This window comes from Parathielavia appendiculata, assembly GCF_033297405.1.
Source record: "Parathielavia appendiculata strain CBS 731.68 unplaced genomic scaffold N657scaffold_1, whole genome shotgun sequence".
NCBI lineage: Eukaryota > Fungi > Ascomycota > Sordariomycetes > Sordariales > Chaetomiaceae > Parathielavia > Parathielavia appendiculata.
The window spans coordinates 608,117-619,286 of NW_026944220.1; the positions used below are offsets into that span (position 1 = coordinate 608,117).

The window sequence follows — 11,170 nt, forward strand, 5'->3', positions numbered from 1 at the left end:
AGGATGGGATTACTACAGAGTGGAGACTCGACTTCGTGATCTCGTCACTTCTTCATCCTTGACGTTGATGAAGGTCAATCATGGAATCATGGATCGCAGAGCCGCGCGGTATGTGGTGTCGAGATGGTGGATCTCGAAGATTGACATCATCGCTTGCTTGCAATGTTCCCACGCGAAGGTGAACTTTTCCGCCGCTTCCCCTGGAACTGTGGACTGTGGGGCCTAGGACGCTTCTCCTTTCTTGGTTAGACTCGGCGCGGATTTGTTTCAGATGAAGCGCGAAACAGGGCTTCGATTCGCCGACGGCGTGACACCGCCTGGGCCACCGTTCGCTCAGATGTGACCTATGTTGTGGGCGACACGGCAAAGCTCTGTTCCATGCTGTCTCGTGACAATGCTGAGGTGGCTTCGATTGATGATTCTACCCCAGTTGTGAGTCCGGGCTGGTTGTGAAGAGCTGGACTGAGCAGTTACCAGGTAATGCGTTGACGAGGAATCCTTCAAGTCGGTGTCCGTATCTGACAATGCATGGAATTCCCAAGACAAAGTCAATAATAATAATGCCTTGCATTTCCTGTTTCCCATCTTCCCACCGCTTGGTACCCTGCAGCGGTTAGAGGAAACGGCCCAAGCTGCCGAGGCTAGTGCTGATTCGGATTCGCATGTCTCTCTGGTGCTGCTCATCAATTTTTGGTTTGTGGATGACCCCCTACCTGATCGTGTCACCACTTCGTAAAATGCGTTGTTCCCTCCCGCTTGGCGGTACTTCAGCTACGGTACAACGCAGTCACTGCAGCCGGACGCTGGGAGGGAGGTCACTTGCATTGACGGGCTACAGAGCACGTACAAATGACCACCCTTGCTCAACTCGGTGAGGTTCCTGATTCGACCACCGCCTCCGTCGAGATCCCTGGCTAACTTACCCCTGGTCCAACCTCCGCCCCAGCCCGTTTGGCTCATTTCCCGTTCCCCTGTCGAGTGTGGACCACTGGACCCTGGCTGCTTCACGCATGTCGGTCGCTGGCGAGTGCCTTCCACCTTCTCTCCTCTCTCCTTGGTGTGGTGGTGGTGCCAGGTCGCCGTGACTCTACGAGAATCTCGAAGCCGGCAGTCGACCTCGATCGGCACAGGCTGCAGTTTGCCTCGCTCCCTCGTCTGTCCAGAATTGTTCAGTCTACAACTTCTCTACTCTTCTCATTCACCGGCCACAAGACGCTGTCCGCACAGGCCCGGACTCGACACGCCGTGGGCCGTTAGTGTCAGGGGCTTCAGGAGGATTGTGTGTGCGCGCCGTCAGACATTCGCGGCAGAAGCTCCGATTCAACGTAACCCCCTCTCCGTCCTGCGACACGAAGCCCTTCAGGACACGAAAGCTTTGTTTCTCCGCCTTCGCTCTGAATTGTTGGCACTCACGGGCTGGTTTACTTCTCGGAAACAAGACAGCGTTTTGTTCCGTCGATCATCTTCTCCCTCCACCAACAGGGGCCGGTCCTCAAGTTTCCAGATCGACAGTCGCTGCTGCTTCTTCCGCTTTCCTGGTAGACCTGAGGAGTCTTGTTGTATCAACCGCCTCTCGATTATCAACGAACGCCAACATCACGAACGCGCTAGTTTCAATTCAGTACCTTACACCAAGTAACATGTTCTGCTGACTAGGGCACTATCATCGAGGCTCGTCCCCTCTTCGCTGGAGGTACCAATTGCCCGGGTCGGGCGGCCCTTGTCGGAACAGAGCTGGGATTAGGGCATCATGCCGCTCCCTCAGCCCAAGACAGCGTTGAACAACGCGTGTTCGGTCATTTTTAATAACACGCTTTACACATATTCGGCCGATGCGTTCCAGTCGTTGCGATTAGAGGCAGGGGCCGAGTGGGAGGAGTTGCCCCAAGGGGAGAAGGTGACAGGGGCTGTCTGCGTTGGATCGACGACAGGAACCGCGTCGACATCGGCTTTTTTCGTAGTCGGAGGCGTGGGAGGAACGGACCAGTACCAGGGACTGCAGAAATACACCTACGCGACGGGCCAGTGGGAGATGATCAAGCCGGAATCGAAAGTAACGCACCAGCGGCTAGGACACGGCGCTGTCTACATCAACAGCACCGACTCTATCCTGGTATACGGTGGCATTCAGGATGGCTACGAGGCCGCATCGTCACAAACCTACACCATTGGCGCATCGGCGCCACACGCGGTCAGATCCGACGATTCATGGGGCGTTCCATTACTTAAACCTATTTTGCTGCCTTGGTCTGCCAGTGAGGCGGTCATGGTCGGGGGGAGCACAACCAACACTAATGTCATGCTGTTTAATGCGGCCGCAGCCAGATGGGTAGACTCGGGAGCATCGCTTGCATCTCCGCTGCTCAAGGACATTTCTTCGATCCAGGCGGTACTGCTGACGGGGGATGACGGGTCGAAGAACCTCATCACTTTCGACATGAGCGAGTCTCCGAACTCGGTGAAGCGCACAGTCCTGTACAGCGGCCCCGGTATCCCGGTTCCGAACGCCGCGCCTGTTCGCAAAAGGACGCCGAGGAGGAACAACCACGGCTCGCACGGAAAGGAGAGAAGAGACGGCCAGCCCTTAACGGTGGACAATTGGCCGGCATACAATTCAACCTACGCACCGAAAGCCACCAGGAGCAACTTCGCTCTAGCTCAGGGGCCGGATGGCATGGTTGTCGCCGCGGGCGGCAACCATGAGGATGTGCTATGCATGTTCAACGCCAGACAAAACAGCTGGGAGGATGCCGAGTTGAGACTGGGTCAATTCAGGCTACTGTCGGCCGAGTCGTCATCAACATCCTCGTCTACGACAGCGACTTCCACAACATTGTCATCATCGACCTCCATGGCCTCGTTCACCTCCGTCTCCGCCTCCTCCACCGTGACCGGCGTAACACAACCGACAGCAATCGCCACAGGAGCAGCCGTAGCAGCGGTCTCCGGCGACTCCGGGCCGCCACTCAACACCATTCTCGGCGCTGTGCTGGGCAGTTTCTTTGGACTGGCGGTTCTTCTGGCCCTTCTCTATTTATGTATCAGGAGGCGGAAGCAGCGGCAGGCTCACATGGAGGCGGGTCACAATCGGCGGGCCAGCGGGGTGTCATCAAACGAGAAGGGCGGCACAGGGTTCGCCAAAGACAGCCTGGCCTTTGGTCAGGTCTCGCCAGGAGTCTTCCGCGGACACCATCCACAGGGCTCGCGCGGCTCATTCTCATCCATAGCAATCCTCATGGGCCGCGTAGGCAAGCCCAGGTCGAGCGACGAAAGCAGACGCGATTCATCCGACGACAACTTCAGGGCCTTCAAGAGCACCATCAGCAAGCCAATGCCCCAGACCACTGTGATCCCCGTATCAGCACTTCGGACACCGCAGTCCCTGCAGCAGACTCGAGACGAGAAGGGTGTGGCTTTCGCAGCCAGCACGGCCGAGCCCAAGCCGCGGAACTTGACGACAGCGGCTGACAAGGAAGGGGCCACGCGCCGCAGTTCCGGGTGGAACAGGTACTGGTCTGGCGGATCGGCATTGAACCTCTTGGGTTTTGGCAGCGGTAATGGTAATAATAGCAACAACAATAACAACAATGCTGCCACCAACAATTCGCAGCGGACCACGCTAGGTTCGGACGACCAGAGCTCCAACTACAGCAACAAGAACCGGATGACTCAGGACAGCGCGACCGTTCCGCCGCTGTTCCCTGCTGCTGCCGCTGAGCCGCGCCTGTCCCTGAGCCGTGTCACCGCCCACAGCCCGACCATTGCCGTGTATAGCGACAAGCTCATGATGGAAGGCTTGAGCGGCCAGGTCGAGACGCTGCGCCCCGTCAGTGCGGTAAGCGACATGTCTGCATCGGCATACTCGAGCGGCATCCCGGAGTCGGTTCAGGAGGCTTGGGATCCGACCGCGGCCCACAAACCATGGGGCGCCGACAAGGCGCTCAACGATTCGTACGCCGCCATCTACACGACGCCTCTTGCCCCTGCCTCGCAGGGCCTAAGGCCGCCGGCGCCGGCGCCGCTCCGACCAGCACCGCAATCCCGACAGCAAGCTCCTGTGCGCGACGACATGAGTTGGCTTAACCTGGGGGCCAACTGAAAAGGAGAGAGAAGTCCTGGGCGACCTGCATCGATTTTCTTTTGTTCCTCGACACGAGAAGCACAACCAACACCATGACCGCCTGACGACAAAACCTCTTTTACGACGACGGCGGTTGCACTTGGAACTTTGCGTCGATCGCGTTATACCTCTGGAAGAAGAAGCATTCTGTTGTTTGGGGTGCCAACCCGGCAATCAACAGCATTTAGACACCGGTGCTTCACCGCAAACCACCCAATCGTGCCGGACGCTGACATTTTCTTTCGTGTTTGGACCTGTCCATATACCATTTTCGTTTTTTCTCTTCAATTCTGGAACTATATCCCTGTACTTTCTGGCGCCGCGCTTCTCCCTTATTTCTGTTGCTACTAGTTTCCGCGCTGCATTTACACATGGCGACCCGGGCCCGGTCACGAAATCATCCTGTTTATATCTTTCCGCCTGTCAACTCTTTGCTTTTCTGTGTTTGATCCGCTGTGCTGTGCAGGACATATCTGACTTGCCTACTCTTTTCGGCTCTTAAACTCCGGGTAATTGCCTCGCTGTTCTTGTGGTAGAGTGGCGGGCTAGAAGGGAGGGACCGTGGGAGAGGTCATTGAGCGTGTCATGAGCGAGCAAGGCTGAGATGGTGAGGTGCGTGCTTATTGTACGCGGCTGAGTGGTGTGGGGAGCCGACTGGTCCCTCGATTGTATTATGTAGAAGCCAGAACCTAGCTCTAAAGAAAGAAGCAGTGAATACCCCGTGCACTCTTACACTGACACCATCAACCGTGAGTTGCGTGTTGTTCAAGTTACCAATCGGGGCTTGCGAGACCGATAGACCGAAGAGCGTACCGGCATTCTCCTTGTCTGTTGCGGAATCGAGCAGTAGTCTCAGATAATCATGGTCCTGAACAAGAAATTCCCAAGTGCTGTGCTGCCACTCGTGCGCAGCAATGCACATGCCAGATTCAAACCCCGGGTTACAAAACTGCCATGACCGCCACAGGGTAACCACGCCGACGCGGTCTTATCGACATGCGTCCACCGAGGGGGTCAAGCCACACCCAGTCTGGTGGTTCCGCCACCTCGCCATCTTCAGTCCTTCGGTCAGCAAAACGAGGCAGCATTGTCGAGACTCGAAAAGCGTCATGCAGGCGGACCCGTTCGATTCCGGGTGCCGAGAGAGAGAGAAAGGCATGTCTCGACCCTCGTGATGATTGTCGATTTCTGGCCCACTAAAGCGTACACACAGCATTCACGAGTAGGTACGGAGTATCTGGTCAGCTTACCATGATGTCCCCGGCTTTTGGCTTGCTTGGGTGTCCATGCTTCTTCGGTTGAATCATCGAAAGTCTCGACCTTGGATTGGCAAGAGGTAGCTGAGCCGGGATGGAACGGGTGAGACTGCCCCCCACTCGGCGTGGGGTTTCGATCTGTCAGTGGAACCAAGCCACGACAGGCAGGTGGGTCACATGCACCGTCGGGACGAAAGGTTGCACCACCCGTCCGTCTCGCATCCGTCCAGGGGCAACTCAGCTCTTGGATTTCCACGGCAGCTCTGACGGCAGCTGTACGTGTACGGAGTACTGGGTGCTGGTATGCACAACAGAATATGATAAACATGGCAAAATGGCAAAATGGTCGAGAAAGATGAGGCGAGACTCCGAAAGAAGGGTTCCGGTAGAACTCTCGTCTCAGAGAAGACAGGTGGTGTTGCTCGAGGCCCAAATGAAAAAAGAAACAGCAACCGACCCTTCGGGACAGGGAACATGCACTGGAAGGCCGCTCTGGCCTGTGCTTCCATGGACACCTGCAGGTCATTGTCAACAAGCGGTACCCCGTAAAAGGCCAAGAGTCAGGACACCACTCGCTTGGAAGCGATGTGATGAAGATCACCGAGGAACAACGTCATGGCATCCCGCATCTTTTCGCGCTCCCACAACCTGGTCGTTTTACAGCATATCCAGGGGACCGGTTTGCTCTGCATCCTTCCAGAGCTTCGAGTCGTTTTTGTGCGCCCGTTGCTTGCCTGCTTCGGTTCTCGCCCGGGAACCCATCTCGATTTTCAGAGTTTTTCCCTTGCTCCACGGCCTGTGCTCGGAGCATCGTTCGTTTTGGCAACCTGATGTAACCATTACCTGGCTGAGTTAGTAAGAAAACCCAAAGGGCCAGGCCGTCCACATAAATTCTCCGTCAGCGCTTGGGTTCGCTGGGAAGGTGCGGGGCGAGGGAGCGGGGCACCAAAACGGAGCGTAATTACACTTAGACTGTTAGAACCGGGCCACTCATGGCCGTGGGCGCACCTGCTGAGCACTGGCCACAGGCGACCGTGCCTTTCCCATTTGAATCTGCGGTCCCCCACCACCACCCTCGCTTCAGAGCACCCGGCTCCCGTCTGGAAGTCGGCTAACATTGCCAGCGACCAGCTCATCGATCGCCTTGAGCTGGTTCCGAGAGTCCTCAATTCTTCCCAGCGCGCCGTCAGCAATTCTCAGCAGCCCGGCGCTTCATCCCGGCGCACTCGGTGGATTTTGTGTAAGCGGAGGTGGAAGGAAAGCTGAGATATCCGGCCCCGTGCTCCGAACGGACGGACGACCGCCGATACTTGCTCTCCGGGGGGCCTCACGTCCACATATTCAGCTAGCGACCGGATTTGCAACCCAGTATTCCGCGGCGTGTGGGCATTGACAAGCTCAACCTTCTCAAAACCTCGCCGCATTCATACTCCACTTATTCACTCTGCGGCCATCATGGACTCGGCAACGTGGGCTGTCACGGACCATTCGGTCCATCACCCCCCGGCCGAGGATGATTTCCAACAATACCTGGATATGAACGGCATGGGGAACCTGGGCGATGGCATCAATTACACTTTCCAGGACTTTCAGTCCCCGGCCGGCTCGCAGTTGCTGCAATCGCATTCCCGGGAGCAGTTAGACATTCCCATGAGCGGCACCGACGCCCCAATGCTGCTGTCTCCTACACATCCCCCCGGGATGCAGCACCAGATGGCCCCCATCACAACCGCCGCCCCCTACCAGACAGTGCCGGCGACCATGATGCCACCTCCAACCCCGAACGAGGCCATTGTCGACAGCATCGATGCCCAGATCCAGTTCCTCCAGCAGCAAAAGCTCAGGCACCAGCAGAGGCATTTGGAAGAACAGCAGGCCGCCTTCTTTGCGCGTCAGCAGAGCCGCATGGTCCCCCCGACCCCGCAGAGTTTGGAGCTCCAGCCGGGGGCCAACCAGTACTATCCTCCACCCAACGCAGCCGAGCAGCAACAGCAGCAACAGCAGCAGCAGCAGCAGCAGCAACGACAACAACAACAGCAACACCAGGCCATTGAGTACCGGTATCAGAGGCTAAAAGACCAGTCGGATGTATGTCGAGGTCCCATATCCGCTGCAGAGCGGTATAACATAGCTAACTGAGAAACACAGATGTCATTCACCCCCTTGGTCTCGCCGGCGGTCACGCCACTCGATACTCATTTCTCGGTGGATTCTCAGTTTGCAGCTGTCTCGGGCGCTTATTTCAGCCCCCTGACCTCACCTGCTCTGCATGCACAGTCCGACCCTCTTGCCATGTTTGACCAGTTACACAGCGTTGTGACGACAAGCTCGCCTGTGGATATGGAACTAGACTCGTCGACCGGTACCCCCATTTCAAATCCAACCCCTGGAGACCTGGCCAAGAAGATGCGAAAAAATGCAGCCAAGGCAAGGGCAAAGTCCGGCATCAAGCAGTCGCCCATCTCGAAACCGTTGCGCAGGAGGACTGCCACCACCCCGAACTTGAACGCTCAGGTGCTGAGCGAGCTTGCCGAGAGCGCAGAACATAACCAACAACTGCCCACACCCATGATGCAGACCTCTTCCTCGTCCACGACGGGTGTGACAGATTCTGAAGACTCGGTCTCCCCCGAGGCCTTGAACGATACCACGCCAGTGGAGATGCCCCCGCCTCCAATACCTAAGTCGCGGTCAGCGAAGCCGTCGCCGTACATTGCTCCGCAGACCAGCGTGGCTCCCAACTCGCTTCAGCCCCCGCGCCCAGGGTTAGCGTCTCCCGCGACTCCTGCATCACTGATGAAGTTGAGCTCGCCAAGTACTCGCAACGCGGGTGCGAAAACTGATAGCCAGGAAGTCGTCGACAACGACCACATCGAAACATTTGAGCTTCCAGAGTCGGCAAACTTTGTGAACACCACGGCTCCACCCAGTAATGGGCTTACGCCGACACAATCTTCTGCCCAAGACAACGGACTCTCCAAGACCCCGTCTTTAGGTCCTCTTCCCTCGCCTTCTCTCGTGAAGCCGACTGTCACTCCCTCAGCGACTCAAAGTCCGCAGCTTCTTGCTGGGTCCGGGTTTGCCGCCAGAAAGACGCCGCAGCTCCTACCGAGGGGAAGCAAGAAGCGAGGTAGTGTCAGCTCGATCCCCGTCTCGCCGGCGCTAAGGCCCAAGATATCGCCAAGTATCAAGCCCTTGCTTCCAGGCGGGCCAGACGTTGAAGAGGCCGCATCGCACCTTCTCGCCACAAAATCGAACTACCAGCGCATCCTCGAAGGCAACACGCTGCCCGGCGTCTCGTACCCGAGCGAGCTCTCGACGAATCTCACGTCAAAGCGCACGTCTCACAAAATTGCCGAGCAGGGCCGCCGGAACAGGATCAATTCGGCGCTGCAAGAGATTGCCACCTTACTCCCGCGGCCGCCCAAGGACAGCGAGGGCGAGGGCAGCGATAACAAGAAGGATAAGAGCGGCGGGGCGCCGAATAGCAAGGCTAGCACCGTCGAAATGGCTATCGAATATATCAAGCAGCTGCAAAAGGAGGTGCGTGAGGCGAATCGGAGGGCCGAGGAGGCCGAGAAGAAGCTGGAGCTGAAGGTGGATGGGAAGATGGAGGAGACGGAAGAGGAGGCCAAGTGAGATAGACCTGTTGTTTGTGGAGAGAGGGAGCCCAACAAGACGGGCATGGGTAAGGCTTTTTGTGTAGCATGACGGGAAAAATACAGATGGGCGTTTCCGGCAACGTATATAAATGGGCTCTTTCAAGGGGAAGCCTCCGAGGGCGAGCACTTCGCTCTGTGTAGCGTATTGCTATTTTTCTTGGGACATAAAGGGGGAGAGACGGGCGTGGACACGATAACGTATGTGCACGAGTGGACGAGTTTGGAAATACCCGAGCGCGATAATGGGAAAATAGATGCTCAAGTTGTACCGATCACTTGGCGGCCTCGACGTACCTTAGTGTGTATGCTTCCGGTAGGTATATGAAGTGGTTGCAGATCATCCTCCCAGCTTTTTGAGAACGATAATTTGTGCGTGTTTACCGTTCGGTATGTGAGGGCCAGGGACACGGCGAGGAGGGGATAAGGGGGAGTGTGGTGATGGTTTCTAGCGAGAGCAAGGTGGGTGAGTATGCGAGAACGGTCAGGATACCGTCTGCACAGGCAGCGGGGAGAAGGGGGAGGTGAATGATGGGGGGATGGTAAGCAGGCTGGAGGATGGAGAGTTGATCGTGACGGTGCCTAGGAAAAGCAATTAAGAACGAACTTTCAAGGCGAAGACTCTTGGGTGGGGGCGCCGCGCCAGGGGAGGGTTTGCAGACCACGTTACGGCGTTTCCTTATTATCCTAGACATTGGTGATCGGACGCTGGAGGGCGGGAATTGGATGTAATGGGGTGCTGTCAATAGTCACAACGGGAAGCGGGCGAGCGGGCGAGCGGAGGATCATGAGACTGCGGTTCGAGCTCATCGGAATATCCACGCCTGGCATCTATTTTCCGATTGTCCTACAGTCTTGAAGGACGGTCATTGTATACCCAGAGCACCTTACTCCGTTATTGCTCGTTTTGATCAGCGAGGTGGGTATTGCACAGTCCGCGCCTGGATAGAGTTTATGAGTTATGAGCAGCGCTCTCAACAACTCAAATATAGTCAAATTAACGCAAATCAAATCAACGCAAATCAACGCAAATTAAGCTTTTTGGAATATTTGCAAGTCAACTCGCACCCCCAATTTGCGTTGTTTAATTTGGCTATATTTGCCCAGCCACTTATAACCCCAACCCTGCCCAAGCTCAGCCATTTCCATTCTCCCCTCCCGAGTCGTCCCCTCCCGTGACCTCGGGTCTTCTTGGCAACCCACAAAATATCCAGCAAACGCATGCCCGCGGCCTCGAAGATTCAGGAGAGATACGCACAGACACACAGTCCGCAGGCATACCGTTGTTAAAGATGACAGAGTCGAACAGGTTGGCCAGCGTATCAGCCGTCGAGCCTGCCTTCCCGTTGCCGCCCAAGAAGGCCGTTTCCAACCGCGTGAGCCTCGCGAAGCAAATCCAAGCGCTTGCCGACGTCGATTTCGAGGCTCTGCCGGCCAAAGACCTTGCCCAGTGGCCGAAGATTACGCTGCAGAAGAGGGAATACTTGCTGGAGGAGTGGATACATCGGAAGCGGCCGCGAACCTCTTGGATCGCCTCTCATGGAAGGTTCTTGGTTGAAGTAGTCGGAAACAACGATGTCGGTCGTTACTGGTGTTGCAACCATTGCGGCCAAATTTTCAACGCAAAAGCCACGAGCTCATCCGCCGTACACCTTAACCACGAGCATCAAGAGTACGAAGAAGGCAAAGAACCCGCCCGCCCGCCTGTCAAGAAGCACCGATCGGCGTTGGATATGATCCGCGCAGCAACCAACACCCCCGTGGTAACAAGACCACTTGGCGATACTTTCAAGTCGCTCCTGTGCAATTGGGTCGTCAGTAACAATGTCCCATTTTCTGCTGTCGAAGACCCTTACTTTCGTGACCTCTTGCGCCTCCTGGATCCTGCTGTCGTCGACCGAATGCTTCCGAAGGCCGGGAATACAGTACGATCTTGGCTTGAGGAAAGATATCAAGAACAACGCAATCTGTTGAAGACGACGCTGTCCGCATCGAACTACGCGAAGCACCTGTCGTTTGATCTCTGGACCTCGCCGAACTCGCATGCTTTGCTCGCGATCGTCGCCCACTTTACTAGCGCTGAGTTGAAACTGCAGACGAGGCTGCTCGGGATGCTCCAGATCCGAGGTAGCCAC

The 11,170-nt window shown here is 56.4% G+C and overlaps 3 protein-coding genes across 3 annotated transcripts; 2 read left to right on the forward strand and 1 right to left on the reverse strand.

Moving 5' to 3' along the window:
* Window positions 1-1,750: 1,750 nt before the first annotated feature.
* Window positions 1,751-4,099, forward strand: N657DRAFT_676049 (uncharacterized protein; the record flags this gene model as incomplete). The annotated part of the gene is made up of 1 exon (XM_062795867.1): window positions 1,751-4,099. The coding sequence occupies one exon, from the start codon at window positions 1,751-1,753 to the stop codon at window positions 4,097-4,099; it is 2,349 nt and encodes a 782-aa protein (XP_062652005.1).
* Window positions 4,100-4,829: 730 nt separating this feature from the next.
* Window positions 4,830-6,198, reverse strand: N657DRAFT_9073 (uncharacterized protein). The gene is made up of 2 exons (XM_062797583.1): window positions 5,371-6,198; window positions 4,830-5,308 (listed from the first exon to the last, which is right to left on the reverse strand). Exons 1-2 carry the CDS (start codon window positions 5,900-5,902, stop codon window positions 5,109-5,111), a joined length of 732 nt encoding a protein of 243 aa, XP_062652006.1. The 5' UTR covers window positions 5,903-6,198; the 3' UTR covers window positions 4,830-5,108.
* A 474-nt stretch (window positions 6,199-6,672) lies between these two features.
* N657DRAFT_9122 (uncharacterized protein) lies at window positions 6,673-9,215 on the forward strand. Its single transcript, XM_062797590.1, has 2 exons — window positions 6,673-7,464; window positions 7,525-9,215. The coding sequence occupies exons 1-2, from the start codon at window positions 6,832-6,834 to the stop codon at window positions 9,013-9,015; spliced, it is 2,124 nt and encodes a 707-aa protein (XP_062652007.1). The 5' UTR covers window positions 6,673-6,831; the 3' UTR covers window positions 9,016-9,215.
* Window positions 9,216-11,170: the final 1,955 nt, after the last annotated feature.

Bases quoted from the DNA above. Each gene is read 5' to 3' on its own strand.
- N657DRAFT_9122 (XM_062797590.1), top strand. From the start codon at position 6,832: ATGGACTCGGCAACGTGGGCTGTCACGGACCATTCGGTCCATCACCCC. The intron at 7,465-7,524 runs GTATGTCGAGGT...TGAGAAACACAG, and splicing joins GGCTAAAAGACCAGTCGGAT to ATGTCATTCACCCCCTTGGT.
- N657DRAFT_9073 (XM_062797583.1), bottom strand. From the start codon at position 5,902: ATGACCTGCAGGTGTCCATGGAAGCACAGGCCAGAGCGGCCTTCCAGT. The intron at 5,309-5,370 runs GTAAGCTGACCA...TTAGTGGGCCAG, and splicing joins CAAAAGCCGGGGACATCATG to AAATCGACAATCATCACGAG.